Here is a 17,802-nt window from a genome sequence, read left to right as displayed (position 1 = left end):
AGGCATCTGGTACAATAAATTCAAAGATGAACCAAATTTGTTTTCAACAGCACTATAATGAATGACAATACATGTATACTGATTTACATTTAATTTATTCAATAGCAGACAATGCATTGAATTTATTAAATCTATATCCTAAATAAGTGACATATTTCATGATGAAAATGAAAGATGCAATATAGACATAATGCGTTAAGTCTAAGGCAATGTTTAGAGTAAAACACAAACTGACAAATAAGAATTGGTTTGATACTGTGAGATAAAAACTTTTGGGTGCCGTAAAATCGAGTGCCGATTTGTAATCCCTGCCTGTTGCTGCAGAAACAATTTCATCTTGAATAGCGCCACGTTTTGGTCTGATTTAGAAACACATACGTGTGTGTGGTTTCAGAAGGCAGACACAACAGCGAGCTGCTGAAAAGAAAGAGGGATGCTGTTAAATACATTTTTTTTTCAACCTACTTCTATCTCTGCTTCTATTTCTCCTTCTAGTCCTGCTTACTTTTTGTACTCCTAACTACAGCTATGTACATTACAATGTGACTTTTTCTTCTTCTTCTTCTTCTTCGATTTGGTGAGAAAATCAGACAGTGTTATTTTAGTGATGGAAATGAATCAAATAGGAAGTTAAAGAAGACTTAGTGTTCTAGTCTTTGCAACGTTAGAATCAATAAATAAAGGTCATCAATCCATATGGACCGTATAGTGATTCGCTGCATATTTGTGAGTGAATGCGAATGAATGGAAATGGAAATCGGGAGACGGAAGATTAGCTTGATTAGAAAATAGCCTATGAAGCCCGGGTACTATAATAATTGCAGCATACACTAAGCCTAACCAGTACTTACCCTGTCAATAACGTCATAATACTCTCTAAATTCTTTAGATTGAGGTGAGAGAACCAATCTAATATTGAATTGAAAATCTCAACAACAACAAAAGAAAGAAAAATAGATTCATTCATTTTCTCAATCTAACTTTGTATCGATCCCTCACCACCGTGATCTTATAGACTGATTTTCAAGCTAAGGAGTTTAGAGAGTAATTATGATCTTTCTAAATGGACATATAGGAAAATACACATACATACGTACACATAATACCACATTTTTTTTCCACAAAATGTTCTTTTTAATGAATGAAACATACACTTTCCTTCTTGTTGACACTGACATTATATTGAGGGTAATATAATTCCTCCTGTTTTTCTGAATGAGGTAAGTGTTGTTGTATTTATTATCATAGCAGAAAAACTAAATTCTGTTAAATCCTCTTTATATTTTGTTTCCATGCTTGTCCATGTTGCAGTCTTCTCATCCAGCAGCGGCAGCACCGAAACTTTAAAAATTGAAGAACGGAGTGTCCGATTTTCCTTCCTCAAACTCTGCTGTCTGATGTATTCTGTTAACATTGCTGCATTCTCTCTATTCACATAAATATTTGGGTTTAATCTTTTGATTCCTCAGATGGTAAGAGAGCAGCTCTGAGCAAAGATTTGAAGTCAGTAGTGTCAAGGTTTGTCCTCACAGTGATTCATAATCATGTTAAAGGGATATGTAACCCCAATTAACATGTGGCTTGACTGAATGCAGCAGATTAATTAGAACACATCAGCAAATTTGATAAAAATTGGACCATTAAAAGTTTTGGTGTATAGGTGTCACTGGATGAGAAGATTACAACACCTTTTGATTTCACGTACAACGACGTAATTTACAACAGTATCAAAAGAATGTTAAAAAAAATCAACGTCATTATTTTCACTATAGATATCTTGGCCGATTGAAGACCGCTTCGACTTACCTCTTTCAGATATATATTTTCTTATTTAAATCAATCGATGAGCTTCAAACAAGCTCCTTGGATCAATGTACGGCAGTAACAATGGACTCGCATACGGCGGGCGATGGACTCGCGCGCACACAGTGATCGGTTGGGAGCTATACTCTCGCAGCTCGCCGGTCGCTCGTTGGATGTGTGAGTCCATCGCTCTCTGCTGGTAGGTGGGAAGAGATTTCTCTGTGTACGTGTGCCGAAATTAGAGGAGGGAGGTGACCACCTCCCTGATTAGAGTGAGCTGCCTTTGCAAAAGGCTATGGCTGAACACGAACTTTAACAGTGCATAGCTTTCGAACCGGGATTTTGAATGAATTGTCCGATTTTAGTCAAACTTTTAAATACAGTGTCTAGTAATATTGCTACATTCTTTCAATCACACAGTTATATTTGCGCCCCATTCTTTTACTCTCTGTGTGCAAATAGAAATAGTCAAATGCCTACAAATCTCACACAAACTTATGGGCAAGCATGACAGAGTGTTAAAGGGTGTGTACAATTCTGGTTGAGGTAAGAATGTAACTTTTAATGTGTTGCGAGGTATTCAGAAACCACTCTATTAGATGTCAAAGACCATACAATTCTAAGGGAAATCAAAAGTTTATTTAATGAAAATCGGTTTTGATATGATTGAAATATCCAAAAACTATAGGTGAAACAAAGAGATCCTGATAAAAGTCGTGGCCTGTCGCTTTTTATTATTACCGCTTTTTGTTTTGATATCTAGCTCGGCCATTTGAAACCAATTTTCATCCAATAAACGTTGACTCCTTCTTAAATATTACATACTCTTTCATATTTCATAAGAGGTTTCTCATTATCTCACTTAGGAATATTATAAACCTGAATACTCCCCTCAACCGGAACTGTGGTCACTTTAACTAATTTATAGTTACCATCCCAACGATTACAAATTCAATTTGATACTAATCATACTTACATGCTAGTATATTTCACCTCTATTTTCGTCCTGTTCAAGATATCAACAAATAAAACAAAGCTAAAATAAAGACAAAGATTTTCATTATAGTCCAGGATTGTGACTCTTTCCAATCATCCTGTATACAAGTCAAACTTGCATAGCGCCCCCTCTGGCCTTTGGCCGCACAAAAAGGCTTGGCGTGAAGGGAGCCATTACAATGTGCTAGGATTTAAAAAAAAGTGTCGGAAATATTGCACAGCACGATTGCTGTGATGATTTTTATGTCTTTGTGTCGTGATTATAGCAGACTAGTCCTCACGGGCATGGTGGGTCGATCCTTGCCAGAGAAGTGATGTCGAACACCTTGTATTGGAGAGGCTGGATTTTACCGTCCAGAGTGCCCCGAAGTGATGGAAGTGCGGTTCTCATTATCATTTGAACTACACTTCACTTGACACACACGCTACATAAATGTGTGATAATTATGATAATTTGTCCGAAAGGGCTTGCTGCAGTAATTTCATTGCCAATAGAGGGCGTTAGCTCACATCATATCAATACAGTCATGACGGACAGCTTAATTTCTCTGTTGGCCTATCAAAAGCGAAGGTTGTTATTTTCCTTTCGTCTTTCCTTTTTTGTTTATTTGAGCATCGAGTGATGTTTGTTGTTGACGACCATGATGAAAACCTCCGATATGAGATGAGTTGAGGATTCATCTTCACAGAGCTTTTTGTATACAAGAGTGAGCTTCTCAGCGACATCTGCAAATGGCGAGGTCGCCCAGATATGCAGACTCCTTTTGGCCCACCTGTCCTTTGCATTCTGCGTTGCACGGTCTAATCCTTTGCGAAAGATGAAAGCACAAACATGGAAACGTTGCAGAAGAAATCCACCTCAAAATAAATAAACTCTAAAAGAAAGAGTAAAAAAAAGTGTCCCCCCACCCAGAAAAAAGAATGACAGAAACCTGGAAAAATTTCATCTTTAACTAATATATATAGGTAAGATCATATTACCATACCTTAATATATCAGAGTTAACATTTTTTCTCCTAGATTTTGGATGGTTTTAATGCAATTTTGTATTTATACAGCTAAAACCTGAGGTTTTTGTAATTTTCGTATATGGAATGAATAGGAAATTGTGAGAGCATACACCATCAACTTGCTTCTTTGAATATTCATAGAGACTGCTTTCATTCTTAGTGGGATCCTCCATTTCCATCCCCATCCTTGGTTAACTTGTATTATACTCTTTATGTAATTATTACAAATATCCTGTGCATATACATTGTATATAATTTCTTTATTTTCTTTGATGTTAGTGAAAATGAATTTGAATCTTGAATCTTGAAGTGTTTTCTGAAAAATTTCGAAATCTTAAAATTTCATAACTTCTTCATTTTTTTTTCTTCAATTTGGGTCATTTTTGTACTATTCTCCAGGGATTCCCCCCCCCCTTTCCTATGGAATTGATAAAATTTTAGAGTGGATTTCTTCTTTGAAAGAAGATCTTATTAAATGTATTCTAATGACAGCACACTACAGTACGCTTTAATTCGTGATGGTCATAATGACAATGCTCATGTATATACATTGTCAACAACACTAATAAAAGCGGTGAAACTCAGTGTAGTCAAGGGTACATGAGGTTGAGTGATTTTTTTTTCTTCAATTCAATTCAAAGTTTATTTCATTTTTCGACAAAACATATATGTTTCAATTCCTTTGATAACAGAGAGTAGGTAAACAGAACATTGTGAAATGAAAAGACTGTTCAATAAGTGAGGACCTTAGAGTGATTATACATTGTAGTAAAAAAAAGAAAAGAAGCAGAAGTGAAGTACATGAAAAATAGAGGGACCCACTAAAAAGACAGAGCTTGGAGAATATGGGCCCCTTTTGAAAAGAACATCGATGGAAAGATAAATTGAAGCATCGTAAATACACCCCCCCCCCCCCCCCAAAAAAAAAAAGAAGAAGTGGAAGAAGTCTGGAAGCCCACTGAAATTAGATTGACTGATTAAATACACTTACATAGACGCCAACAAACATGAAACAAGACTAGACAATAAAACAATTACTGAAGGAAAGACAGTACGGGACAAAACGGAATGGACAAGACTAACAAAGAGAAGACAAAAACAAAAAACAAAAACGCACAGCGATCTTCTGCAGAAGCATGTCGTGGAGAAAAAAAGAGTAATATTTTAGAGCCTGAAAAAAAGATGAAGAATAGAGTGACGTATATGAACAAATGTAACGTACGGAAATTCAACTCCTAGACGCTTTGGGCAATAGCATAGATAACAACAAACGTCCAAAAAAAAAAATTCCAATTAATTCTTCTAGGTTGATACTGTGCTGCAGGTAGCTGACTCAGCGTGCCCAGTAACGTCCCAATTGTGAGCTAATGAATCATCCATTCAATTTCAATACCAGTCAAAACACAAAATTCCTCCCAAAAATAAAAGCAACCAACCAAACAAGGGACGGATATGTAAAAATCGTGTCAATTTTGGAAATTTTTAGTACAGACACTCAAGTCCTTGCAATAACACGACAATGTGCAGTTACAAAATTTGAAAGAATGAGTATGACTGTCATGACTGTGATTGCATTGGCACATGCTTCACTTCTACTCTGCTTTTTTTCTGTTTGTTAGTGTTTTTTGTCTGTCTGTTAGCATAATACTTCTTTTCTTGTGAACCTTTCCGGCTAATGTGCCGCACTGCTATGCTTTTAATTACTCGCTGTTTTTACTGTTATTTTTTTTTTTCAATTAAAAAATCATCATCACGTCCCTGTACACATTAATATTATGCCTTCGATATCGGTACGTGTTTCAGGACACAGGTCCCTAGGATCGATACTCCCATTCTAAGTTTTTCGCTGCGCTCCAGTTTCCTAACTTCTAAACTCTACCTGATGCCCACCTCTCAGTTTCTTCCTCTGCATCCTTTTTCTCAAAGTCCCCCTTGTACTTCATCGCCCTGGTAACGGACACGCCCAGACTGACACCGAACATGACGCATGTGTGTAATCTACGATTGATCCACCGTGGGGATAATAATCAATCTCCATCTCCGTCTGCAGCGGTAGAAGAGCTATATACAGCTACATTTTTATTTTTTATAAACACATCCTAAAAATAATGTATACGTTCAAACATAGAGGTACAAGGAACGAGGTTGACCAAGGAGAGTGATGTTCTAGAAGTTGTCCGTGCATCATGCATTTAGACACGGCGAAAACTCTCATTAACATCCGTTCCACAACTACTTTACACATCGGTCTTTAAGCATGTGTCGCTAGATTGCAGCATAAGAATGGCAAAATTGACGAAAGGGTTATCGGTAAAACAGCAGGAGGCTTACATTAGTACCTTTTACTAATAATGTATGAGCGAGGGAAAAATGATCGAAAAAACGAATGAAAAAAGAAAATGAAGTGAGTATATATCCAGGGTAAAAGATTTTTTTTCTGACTTTATTATCCCAGCCTTTTTCCCCTTTTTGTATCAGTTCATTTTCTATTGACATTCTGTACCTGAGGCATTCTACAAGCATCGTCTTTTTAGTGGGTCCCTCCATTTTTCGATGTTTGGCGTAATTTTATATCTTCTTTATCACTTCAGTCAGTCAATTTTCATTACAACGTATCAGGTACCAAGGCTCCAAATTTTATTGCTCCCAATTTACTTTGTTTTGATTATGCAACCTTATTCTCTGTTACCAAAGAAAGTTAAATGTTTATGTTCTTTTCGAAAAATGAAATGAAGTTTGAATTGAATTGAATTGAAAAACAATAAAACGGACATTATTGAACATTTTCCTCCTAACCTCCGACTCGACCGAACTCCCTCCAGCGTTTGGGCAATTTCATCATCTTTTCCGCCATCTTTGACAGAACAATTTCTTGGAAAGGTTTAAAAGAGTCAAACTGGCATATTAATTATGACCATTCCATGCTTAGTCTCCGACAGAATGAGACTTTTCACCTTGAAAACCGACTCAAGTCGAAAACCTTCGCCGACTGGTATGATCCGGTTAGTAGGTCTCTTTATAGGTCTTGCCGCAAGAGGGCGATGTGTGTTAAATGTGCGAGTTGCGGTTACCCTCGATGAACAGCGGCACTCAATCGTAACATGTCACTAAAAGATAAAAACGGCAACAATTGAATTCAGGGTAAACTGCAGTTGTCAGAACACTCCTGACTGGCCTATGATCATGAAATTCGCGAGGTGTATTTGGGATTGGGGATTCCCTGAGAATGGACTTTGATCGTTTTACGTATTATCAGAGTAGAATAATCAGGATATTTTGCAGATGTTTTGAGGTATGTTCTTGTGCACTAAATTTGTAAAGCAATTAATTGATTCAATATTGTGCTGAAGTTTACATGAAATTATACTCTTCTCTTGCTTCTTTGAATTGTGTGTATGTTTTGTTGAATTCCTTACAACAGCGTAGGTTTACTGTAATATATATTTATTTTTGAGATGCATAATTAATTCTCTAATCAATTATCTAATTATTATTTTTTCCTCTCTTCTTTCTGTAAAAAAACAACAACATGAATAATACAAACACACACACAGATATGCACACACACGCACACACACACGCCTTATACAAGGAGTAGGTAAAAGTGCCCGGGATACATCCTTCGTACACCAAACTATCTAGGATGTTTTTACTCATTTCCCCTCCCTTTTCTCTATTTTCGATGAAACTGTGAAAGCCCATCCTGCCTGTCGATTTATTGATATTCATTGTTTCATGGAACTTTCACATGATAAGGCTGTTAAATTACTTTTACTTTTACTTTTACAAGCCACATATGTGTGTGTGTGTGGGGGGGGGGGGAGGTGGGTAGAGTCACATTACCTTGCTTTTAGTCTGGACATTTTTTTTTTTTTAAGTGATGCCTTGATTATGTTGTTACTTGCATTTTTTTTGTCCATTAGTTCAATTGCACTATCTATCTGATGTCTATTACTGTTCCCATGTCAGTGAATGGCGTCTGGTAATGTGTATTGCTCGCCATGTGCTCCTGCTGATCCTTGCTTCCTTTCCACAGTCGTCCTTCCTTCCTTCTTTCCATCCTTCCTTCTTTCCCTCTCTCTCCATCTCTCTCTCTCTCTCTCTCTCTCTCTCTCTCTCTCTCATTGCCCCTTCCCAATGTCTTTTGTCGTTTCTCCTGCCTTTGTGTGCCCGAGCGTCTGTGTTCCTATGAGCATGATTTTTGTTTATCTCTCATGTGCAAAATCAGCAATGAATTATAATGAACCAGCTGTATATTTCTGAAAGTGAACATAGTTGATTATTTGTACCATGCAGAAACAACAAAATGAAATGAAATGAAATGAAAAGTGTGTGTGTGTGTGTGTGTGTGTGTGTGCACCCGTTACTTTACTTTTTTCTTTTGTAAGTTCAATTTATTGTGTGACCCACATCTCTTTGTACAAAGTTGTCTTAAATATGTTTCTAATCCGTTTTCTGATTATTAATATAATCACTTTAAACAATGGTTCAGATTAATATGTATGTTTGTACAATTTTGTATTACTTCTGTTAAAATGTAATTGTATCGGCAAAATGCGATATTGAATATATTGTTTTTAAAGTAATGTGATTGTAAATAAGAACATAAAAACATACAGGGACGTACATGCATATACACCGTAGGTGTCGCATTTTCTTTCTTTTAAAGGCACTATCTACCATTTGCAGATGAAAAAAAAAACTTTTTAAGATAAAAGTTTCAATGCTACAAATTTCCCTATCTTTTGCGCATCACATGGGTGCATGTTTTCTCAAACTAGACCCATCAATGTCAATGCTACTGTCATAGCAATTTAAAAGTGTAGATATTACCATAGCAACTTGAATTTTGGAGTGTACCAGTTATGATTGCGACAATGTTTGACTAAAGTGAAAAGTTTTGCTTGAAAGAAGAAAAATCGTGACACCACTTCTTCTTCTTCTTCTTCTTCTTCTTCTTCTTCTTCTTCTTCTTCTTCTGAGTAAGTGCAGTCCACCATCTGGTGTCTTTCCCCACTTTGCTAACTGAGAAAAAAAAAACCTAATATATTTTATTTGAACCACACTTCACTCAACACACACACACTACACTGACAATCAACGCACCCATGTAAGCTACCAGCATCTTTCCCAATACATCACATAGACGTGACGCCCTCTTCTCTGCACAGCCAGCCACACCGGCCACCAACCAGGGAGTTGGTCTCTTCCCACCTCTCTGCACCAACTCAGCACCAACGTCTCCCAAGTACGAAATTGATTGCACACATTTTACAATAATCGTACGTTTATTTATTTCTGCTGGTCATTGTTTTTTTTTCACTATGTTAAAATATATTGCATTGTTTCTTTACAGTTCTCCATATACAGTACTTTGTATTTTTTTTTTGTAATTGTAAAATAATACACTCTTTACAAAAATATTTCACTTCATTCAATTTCAGTTCAATTCGGTTCAGCATTTCACATTTCAGCAAAGAATATTGAATGTACAAATCATTTGCTACGTTCATTCTATATACAGTACAATCTCGTAACTTATCATTCCGTTGTTCCTGTCTATTTTACAGTCCCCTATCATCGTGTCTACACATAGAAGTACTATGATTTTGAAATCAACAAATATGTTTTCGAAACGTTATATTGACATCACAATCATAACGACAAATTATGTTTCATTTCATGTCATTCTATTTCACTTTTAATGCATGTTATCGTATACCACATGACTATATCATAACTATCCCTATGCCTTACACCGTTGTCTATTATCTCCATATCATTCCATATTGGCTTTTACAGACCAAAATGCCGCTGAGATAGACATGTCAAAAAGCTTTAACTATACACCTGGCATTCTACGACATCATTTGTAATCAATTCACTGTCACACTTGTATCAAAGGAAACCAAAGACCAGTTAAGATGTGAATATGATTATTGAGTGAAAGCAGAAATACTGATAGAACGCATCAGTGAAAGTCTGAGGAAAATCGGAAAGGACTAATCATTGCTGGATAAGAAGACTTCTACAGTTCGTGATATTATTTTTGGACAACATGATACGGTGAATTCTACAAAATGTATTTGGCATGAAACCCCCCCCCCCCCCCCCGAAGTTATATAGACTTGTTACCGTAACAATGGGTATTCCCACTGCTTTTAGAGGTAAGTCAAGTGCTCTTTCATTACGCTAGAAAAGTTAAGTACGTTGCATAATAATAAATGCATATAAGGACAAAAATGCATTCATAAATGGTATCATGCTTCAGTATACGAGGTGTTGATTTTATTCACCTATACCTATATCCACGTCCATTAAGCACTGGCAGTTTTCCTGAAGAATAGTGACAAGTCACATCGGGAAAAATATTTTCCTTTGGTCCTTTGACAAATCAAGCGTATTACAAGCTTTGATATTACTATACTTACACGATACCTACTATTGAAAGACTGTTAAGAACATATACACGCTTTGCGAGATAGTGAAATCAAACTATATACTATAAATAGACTATCGAAATTGGCCATGCTAAACGCGAGAGACTGCAAATAAGTTAGCCAGTGTCGTCTCTGTTTATACATGGAGGAAGACAAAGAATTCTTAAACACAGACCTCCATTAAAAATCCTACTTTTACACTATAGGAGAGCATAAAGCTTAAAAGGTCACTTAACTATCAGCCATTTCAGAACTTACTGAAAGAAAAACGCAATGGAGATTGCACAGTTTTTATACGTACAAGCATACAAAAAAGGATATGTAAAATAGTACAAAATATCACGTAGTATAAACCTACTCGTATACAGACTTCTACATCTTCAGCGCAGCTTCTTGTTTTGAGTTGTGTGGTTTTTTGGTTTTTTTTTGCACCGAATAAGGCAACCGCCAAGCAGGTTTACAAGACCTTAGTGTCAAACTGCTACATATGGAAATATTGGTAATAACCATTTATACTGATATTTAAACAACAGTAAGGTACACAGTACACATCTTGTTTCAGGTTCTCTTTTCGATCAAATACAAAGACTGTTTTTTTTTCCTTTATGATAATGATAACTGGGGGCTTAAAATATGCCTAACAAAAGATTATTCATGTACTGACGTAGCAACGCATCTGGCTCATTGCATAAGCATTGAAAGTGTTTTGTTCTTCTTTGGAAGCCTCCCAGTTAATGGCCGCCATAAAGGCGGTATCTCACTGAGAGGGTTTAGACCAGGGTTCATTAACAGTTGTAATCAACGTCGTAAATAAAAAAGGTAGTGCAATTAAATTTACAAACAGTTTTCATTGTCGTAAACAGTTTTTTCTTCAACATGTTCAAAATTTCTTTGGGACATGAAAAACCGTTTAAGATAGGACAAAGAAAACTATTTATGAATTTGATTACAACTGTTAACGAACCCCGGGATTCCCTATAGCCTAATTCGCTACGCTTGCAAATATTCACAGCTCAGAGAGATACCACCTTAACCCATTCCGTACTGAATTCTGAAATTCCCGTGGACTTAATACACAGGCCACCAGGTTCCCGTATGAAATGGGTTAAGTTACAGTGCATTGAAGTCGGATTCATCTATACATTGTGTAAAGTGATATGATAATTTTTCCGTAAGTTCTTGATGCTGTGATTTCATTGCCAATAGAGTGCACAATAAGAATCATGACGCATGCAGGGCTTAACACTGACTGACTTTCTTTCTCTACTGGCCCATTAAAATCGGAGGTTGCTATTTTCCTTTCTTCTTTGTTTTCGGTGATTTAAACATCGAGTGATGTTCGTCGTTGACGACGGTCACCATGATGACAACCTCCGATGTGAGATGAGTTGAGGATTCATCCTCACAGAGCATTTTGTACTCTGAAGTGAGCTTCTCAGCGACGTCTGGCGAGGTCGCCCAGATATGCAGAACTTTTTGGGACCACCTGTCCTGTGCATTCTGCGTTGCACGGTGTAATCCTGTTTGTAAGATGAAAATACAAACATGGAAACGTCAAAGAAGAAATAAACCTTGAAAATAAATAAACTCTAAAAGAAAGGAAAAAGAATCCAACAGAATGCCAGAAATCAAATGAGAAATAAGAAAGATATGATATTTTGAACCTTCACATTTCTTCGATTTTTTTCCCCTATGAATATTCAAATTTACGAGTTGATGATGCTGTGCCCTCACAAGCTTCCGTGAATGTTGTAAATGAAATTCGGGAAAAATCCATCTTTAGACAATACAGCTAAGAGCATATTACCATACCAAAATATATCAGAGCTAACTTTTAAAAAATGCATGGTTTTGAAAGTTTTGTCTTATACTTTTGAAATATGGGAATATTGTCGCTTTCGTATATGGAATGAATAAGAAATTGTGAGAGCATGACATCATCAACTTGCTAATTTGAATATTCATAACGACTGCTCAAAATGAGTTTTCTGAAATATTCCGAAATCTTTAAATTTCATAACTTCCTTATTTTTTCTCCAATATGGATCACCATTGCACTGTTCTGCAAGGACTTTTGTCTCTTTCCTATATGGATTTAATAAAATTTGGAGAAGATCATGTTGTATTCTTATGACAGCACATACAAGATGCTTTCATTCGTCATGATCATATTGATAATGCTCATGTATTAACAGTGTCAACAATACTAATAAAGACGGTAAAACTCAGTGCAGTTAAAGGGTAAACAAATTGAGGTTAAGTGATTTTTTAGGCGGATACTGTGCTGCAGTTAGCCGGCTCCGTGTATAACATTTCAGTTGTGACCTAATAAATCATCCATTCAATTTCAATATCAGTTGAGTCAAAGCACTACCCCCCCCCTCCCCCCCCCAAAAAAAAAAAAAAAAAAAAAAAAAACACGCAACCAAACAAACAAGGAACGGATTGACGTGTGAAAGTTTGGGCAATTTTTGAAATTGTCAGTACAGATATTCTCGCCCTTGCCATAAGTTACCAGTAACATGACAAGACCGCAAGAGCAATATCGTTTAAATTTCTTAACTTAACTCCACTACTCACAGATCAGAAGGAATTTGACATTCTTCTGCGACAGTGTGCAAATGTGCAGTTACAAACTGACATGACTGTGGTTGCATTGGCACATGCTTCACTCTAGGCTGCTCCAATAAGGTTTTTTTTTTCTGTTTGTTCGTTAATAAAGTTACTAAAGTTTGTTTGTCTGTCATGTCTGTCTTTCTGTACGTTGGTTTTAGTGTAGTCCTTTCTGTCTGCAGTGCTATGCTTTAAATTGCTAGCCTCTTTTTATTTTCTAATTGAAAAGATTTGTTCAGGTCCCTGCAAACATTGATAATAATGACCATAATGACTTCAACATCGCTACGTATTTCAGGACACAGGTTCTTAAATAAGAGGATCGGTCCCAGGGATCGGTACTCTCATTATAAGTTTTTCGCTGCGCTCCAGTTTCCTGACTTCTAAACTCTACGTGACACTCACCTCTCAGTTTCTTTCTCAGAAGGTCCTCTGCATCCTCTTTCTCAAACTCCGCCTTGTACTTCATCGCCCTGGTAACGGACACGCCCACACCGACACCGAACATTTCGCAGGTGTAATCCACCATGGGTCCACCGCGTGGATCGTAAGCAATCTCCATCTCCGTCTGCAAGAGTTTTGCTCCGAAACAGCGGTGAAAGAGCTCGAAGCTAAAATGATAATAATAATAACAATAAACACACACGTTTCTGTAAACATGAAAAAACAGAAACTTTTCTTTTTTAGTTTTTCCAATAACAATATGCTGAACTCTGATGGTAAGGCAACATTCTGAATACAAACTAATTCGTAATTGTCATCATGATAAATATTTACATTCCTTGTGAAGGGGTCAGTTTGCTTGATGGACTTGGGTCTTCTTTTTTGTATTTAATGATGTGGACGTCCTTTGAATAATACAGAGGATATCTAGGCTGTTTGTAACTTGATGGTTTTCAGCAATGACGCATTCTCAGCACACTGGCGTACCTTTCACGTGCAATTACCACACGCTGACAATAAATCTAAAGAACTTCAAAGCAGATATGTAATATAATTATGTACAAAGATGGTCGTTTATTGTCTTCTAGATGAAGTTCACAAGTGTTCTTGAGCGGCATAAAAGAGTGGGTATCTCGCACTCAATGAGTGACCGATGAATACATGAATACTCGTATCGACTGTCTTCCAAGAGAGAAATCATTCTATTTATAGCACCATATTTTGAGGGGCAGCACATGGTGCTATGGAAAATTTTGTATAACACCACCTAGCAACAACATGATAAATATAATAGCTTTTAATTCAACTCAGTTTAAGTTCATTTCAATCTATTTCATTTGCATGTTCCACCCCTTAATAATTTATGCAAACCATCATCCAATCAACTGCCGGTTACATGACATTAGGAAATGATCATGCATGTTCAGAAGTGACCACCAGGGTGACCACTATAATAGACTGTACTCTATTTTGTCTTAAAGGACAAGTTCACCTTCATAGACAGGTGGATTGAGTGAATGCAGCAATATTAGTAGAAAACATCAGTGAAAATTGGGGGGAAATCAGATGATCCGTTCAAAACTTATATAGATTTTTGAAGTTTCTGCTCAGCCACTGCTGGACGAGAAGACTACTACAGCTTGTGATGGTACATGTGTAAAACAATGCAAAGAAAACATTAAGAAAATTCAACGTTATTACTTTCACTTTTCTCGCATATTAAAAGAACGCTTGACTTGCCCCTTTCAGAAGGCAGGAGGAATAATATTACCCTTAAGTGACGAGTCGAGGAAATGTGCACTTCTTTTTTAAAAAACAAAAAATATTTGAAATTCTCCTTATATTTTCCTTATATTGTTGTACGCATGTGGCATCATACACTGTAGTAGTCTTCTCTATGTTCAGGCAAAGACTCACCATTCACTTCTGTGGAAGCTTCACCCGCCTTTGAAACCATATACAGTCATGATCACCAAATCCATATGGAAATTACTCCGTCTTTGTATTTTTTTTTTTTTTTTTTTTTTGCTCGGCATGAGAGTTTTCAAGACTTCCGAATTTGTTGATTGTTATTTTGCTTATTTTTACACTTTTCGTTATGTAATCAGCCTTTGCTTGGCGGATCTTTGTGGCAATTTGATTTCTCAGCCGCTTGCATTCCTTCCAATCTTTGTCTTGTTGTTGTTGTTGTTGTTGTTGTTGTTCATTTTCCATCTGTGAAGATGGCTGGATAGCCCATATTCAGCTACACTAAGCTGGTCTTCCATGGGGTCCAGTTGGATGTGAGGTGGGACCACTTCACCGGGTTAGACACCCTGCTCTTTGCGATGAATGAATGAAGCGGGATCTTTTACGTGCATGAGCTGTGACTCTCTCATACACGGGACCTCCATTTTATGTCCTATCCGAGGGACAGAGTGTTTTGCCTCTTGCTAGAGGGGACGGTATGTTTACACACAACATTGCTCAGTCCAGACTCGGATTCGAACCCGGGCCGCGTGATCGTGAGGCAGACGCGCTACCGACTGAGTCAACTCACCGCCCTAACCTTTTACTGCTAAGTTAGACTTTTGTCTAACTTTTACTGCAAGTTTTTTCTTTAAATTTCTCTTGTGAGTAAAAATCCAATACATCTGACGTCATCCATGGAGATTCTTGTTTCCAGGTCGTTTTTCTTGAGAGGGACGTGCTTGTTAATCACCTCAACTAGTTTTTCTTCAAAGAAACAGTATGCGCTATTTACATCTTTACAACTTTCAGTCTTTTCCCATGTAATCTGATTGACGTCATTTTGTGTAGAAATTCACATCAAAATATTTATAGCTACGCTTAACTTTGAAATTGTGACAATGATTCACATTGCGATCTCGTTCTTACCTCAGACAGGTACAATAAACCAGATAATGGTCACTCATACGGTTTTTACTCCACAATCATTAACTTTACCTTCATTGTTTAAAAAAAAATCAGCATTTTTGGTAACCCTCGCAGGAGAGTAAGCTGAGTCAAATAAAAATTCATGATGATCTCTAAAAGACGTTCTGATTGCCATGACACTGCATCCCAAAACATATTACAATTCATGTCACCAATTATGATAATTATAATCTGAATTTAATCATCTGCCTTATGCAGCCCTGGGTTGATAACCCAGGGTGATGTCCTTTGCATGGTTACAAAGAGAACCAGATGTAAAAAATGGGATCGCTCCCCCTCTCTCTGTGACTAGTCCATATCTATAAAGGTTCTATTTTTACCCGGCAACAAAATCAGTGAGCCAAAGTTATAAAGTACCAGAAGTGGAGCTGACCAAAGTAATCTAAAGATACACGATGAAGTGTCTTATGTTGTTTATGATATATGTGATGCATCGTAACATAGTTGAAATAGTTACTTAAACGTAACACAACAGGCATATTAAAAGTTGGAAATGAGTACAACCGTAAAATGGAAATTATTGACCGCTTACCTAATGACCTCCGATTCTACAGAATTCCCTCCTGCGTTGGAACACTCCTTCATCCTCCTTGCCATCTCCGACAGCTCCATTTTCTCGAATGAGCAATGAAACAGAATGCGGGACTCGACCATCCCATGCTCATTCTGTACTCGGATTCGTCTTTTGAACTTGGACACCGAATGAAGTCGAATGTCGAAATTCCTCGATGTGACATCCTGCTGGTGCGCCTCCTGGTGCTGTTGATGCTGTTGCTGCTGCGTTCTAATTCTGCTGTGTCTATTGTGGCCACATGAGGGCGGTAAGTGAAGCCACCATTAATTGGTTTCAAAGATTGAGGAAAAAACAACAACAACGAAATCAATGGGCCCGGCCGAATCATGATTATTCATGAAGTATGGTCAACATATGATTGGCAGCAAACGTGTTAATTAACCGTGTGCAGATTGAGCATCATGAAATTTAAAAATGGTCTAGGTCTCCATCTACTTGTTGCCATTGTTTACATTCAATGTTTTAACGTTCGGCTGGCAAAGCTGTAATGACATTGAATCTGCGACGATAGAATCTTTGCAGATTCGTACTCACAGGCACTAAGGTCCTAAAGTCAAGTTAGTGAAGAGATGATACCATTAATCGGGATCAGAGGCACTTCTCTATTGGTTGGAATCTCTGCAATATGTAGAATATTATATATGTTTAGTATATCAGAAGCTATAAGAAGCTCACCAAAAGTGTGCACCATATTATCCCTGAATTTCAGGCCTGAAAATGCAAGATCTCCCCTCCATATAACATGTAAAGATGTTTCGTTTTTCATCTGTAATTTCTGGACTTAAACTCACCTGGTGAAAAAATTATTAAATGATCAAAATAGAGGAAATGAATTTTTAACATTATTTAGATAACTAATGGGGCAATATGATTTGGTATTGCAATATGGCCGGAACAGAAAATAAAATCAATTTGATTCAAAGCTATTTTATGAGTGAAATTCTTAAGGCTTGGTGTGAATATATTGTTTTCCCCTAAGTTATCCGTAGAACTAGTGAAAACCAGGTAATCTGGTTTAATTCATTAATTTGCATAAATAATTAGATTGCTTTTAAGTAAACAATGTTTCAAGGGACATATTAAAGATTAAACAATTATTGAGTAATGACGGTTCACTTTTTCTTTTTAAAGTTTTGAACAGTTTCGGGCTAAATGGTGTTTGCTGTAATTTTTTAGAGTATTTTTTAGTTATTCATGCAATCCCCTTAGAGTGAAAAAAATATACTGAAAAGAAGTCAGCAAATGATAATGAAATAAAGACGCAACAAAAAGACACGATATATCATTTGTTTAAAAAGAATTAAGATATGTTGATATATACACCGAACACTATGTGATAGAATATTTCAACCACCTAAATCAGAAAGGAAATGGAAAGAAATATTTAACCAAAATTTAGATTGGACTAAAAATGTTCCTTATACATCTACTCTGAATCAAAGACTTTGTTATTTTCAGTATAAGATTTTACATAGAAATATTGGTG

At 36.7% G+C, this 17,802-nt stretch overlaps 1 protein-coding gene across 1 annotated transcript; it reads right to left on the bottom strand.

The window, feature by feature from the left end:
* Positions 1-11,539: 11,539 nt before the first annotated feature.
* On the bottom strand, positions 11,540-16,354 carry LOC139709299 (AAC-rich mRNA clone AAC4 protein-like). The gene is made up of 3 exons (XM_071621248.1): positions 16,275-16,354; positions 13,268-13,473; positions 11,540-11,769 (listed from the first exon to the last, which is right to left on the bottom strand). The coding sequence occupies exons 1-3, from the start codon at positions 16,352-16,354 to the stop codon at positions 11,540-11,542; spliced, it is 516 nt and encodes a 171-aa protein (XP_071477349.1).
* Between the last annotated feature and the right edge of the window lie 1,448 nt (positions 16,355-17,802).

The sequence above is a fragment of the Diadema antillarum genome, unplaced genomic scaffold (assembly GCF_040938485.1).
Source record: "Diadema antillarum isolate AM-2024a unplaced genomic scaffold, OU_Dant_1.0 seq00001425_RagTag, whole genome shotgun sequence".
Classification (NCBI taxonomy): domain Eukaryota; kingdom Metazoa; phylum Echinodermata; class Echinoidea; order Diadematoida; family Diadematidae; genus Diadema; species Diadema antillarum.
This window is presented reverse-complemented; position numbering and strand designations above follow the sequence as displayed.

Coding starts and splice junctions, on each gene's coding strand:
- LOC139709299 (XM_071621248.1), bottom strand. CDS start 16,354: ATGGAGCTGTCGGAGATGGCAAGGAGGATGAAGGAGTGTTCCAACGCA. Junction 13,474..16,274: donor GTAGAATCGGAGGTCATTAG/GTAAGCGGTCAA, acceptor TTATCATTTTAG/CTTCGAGCTCTTTCACCGCT. Junction 11,770..13,267: donor TCTGAGAAAGAAACTGAGAG/GTGAGTGTCACG, acceptor TCTTACAAACAG/GATTACACCGTGCAACGCAG.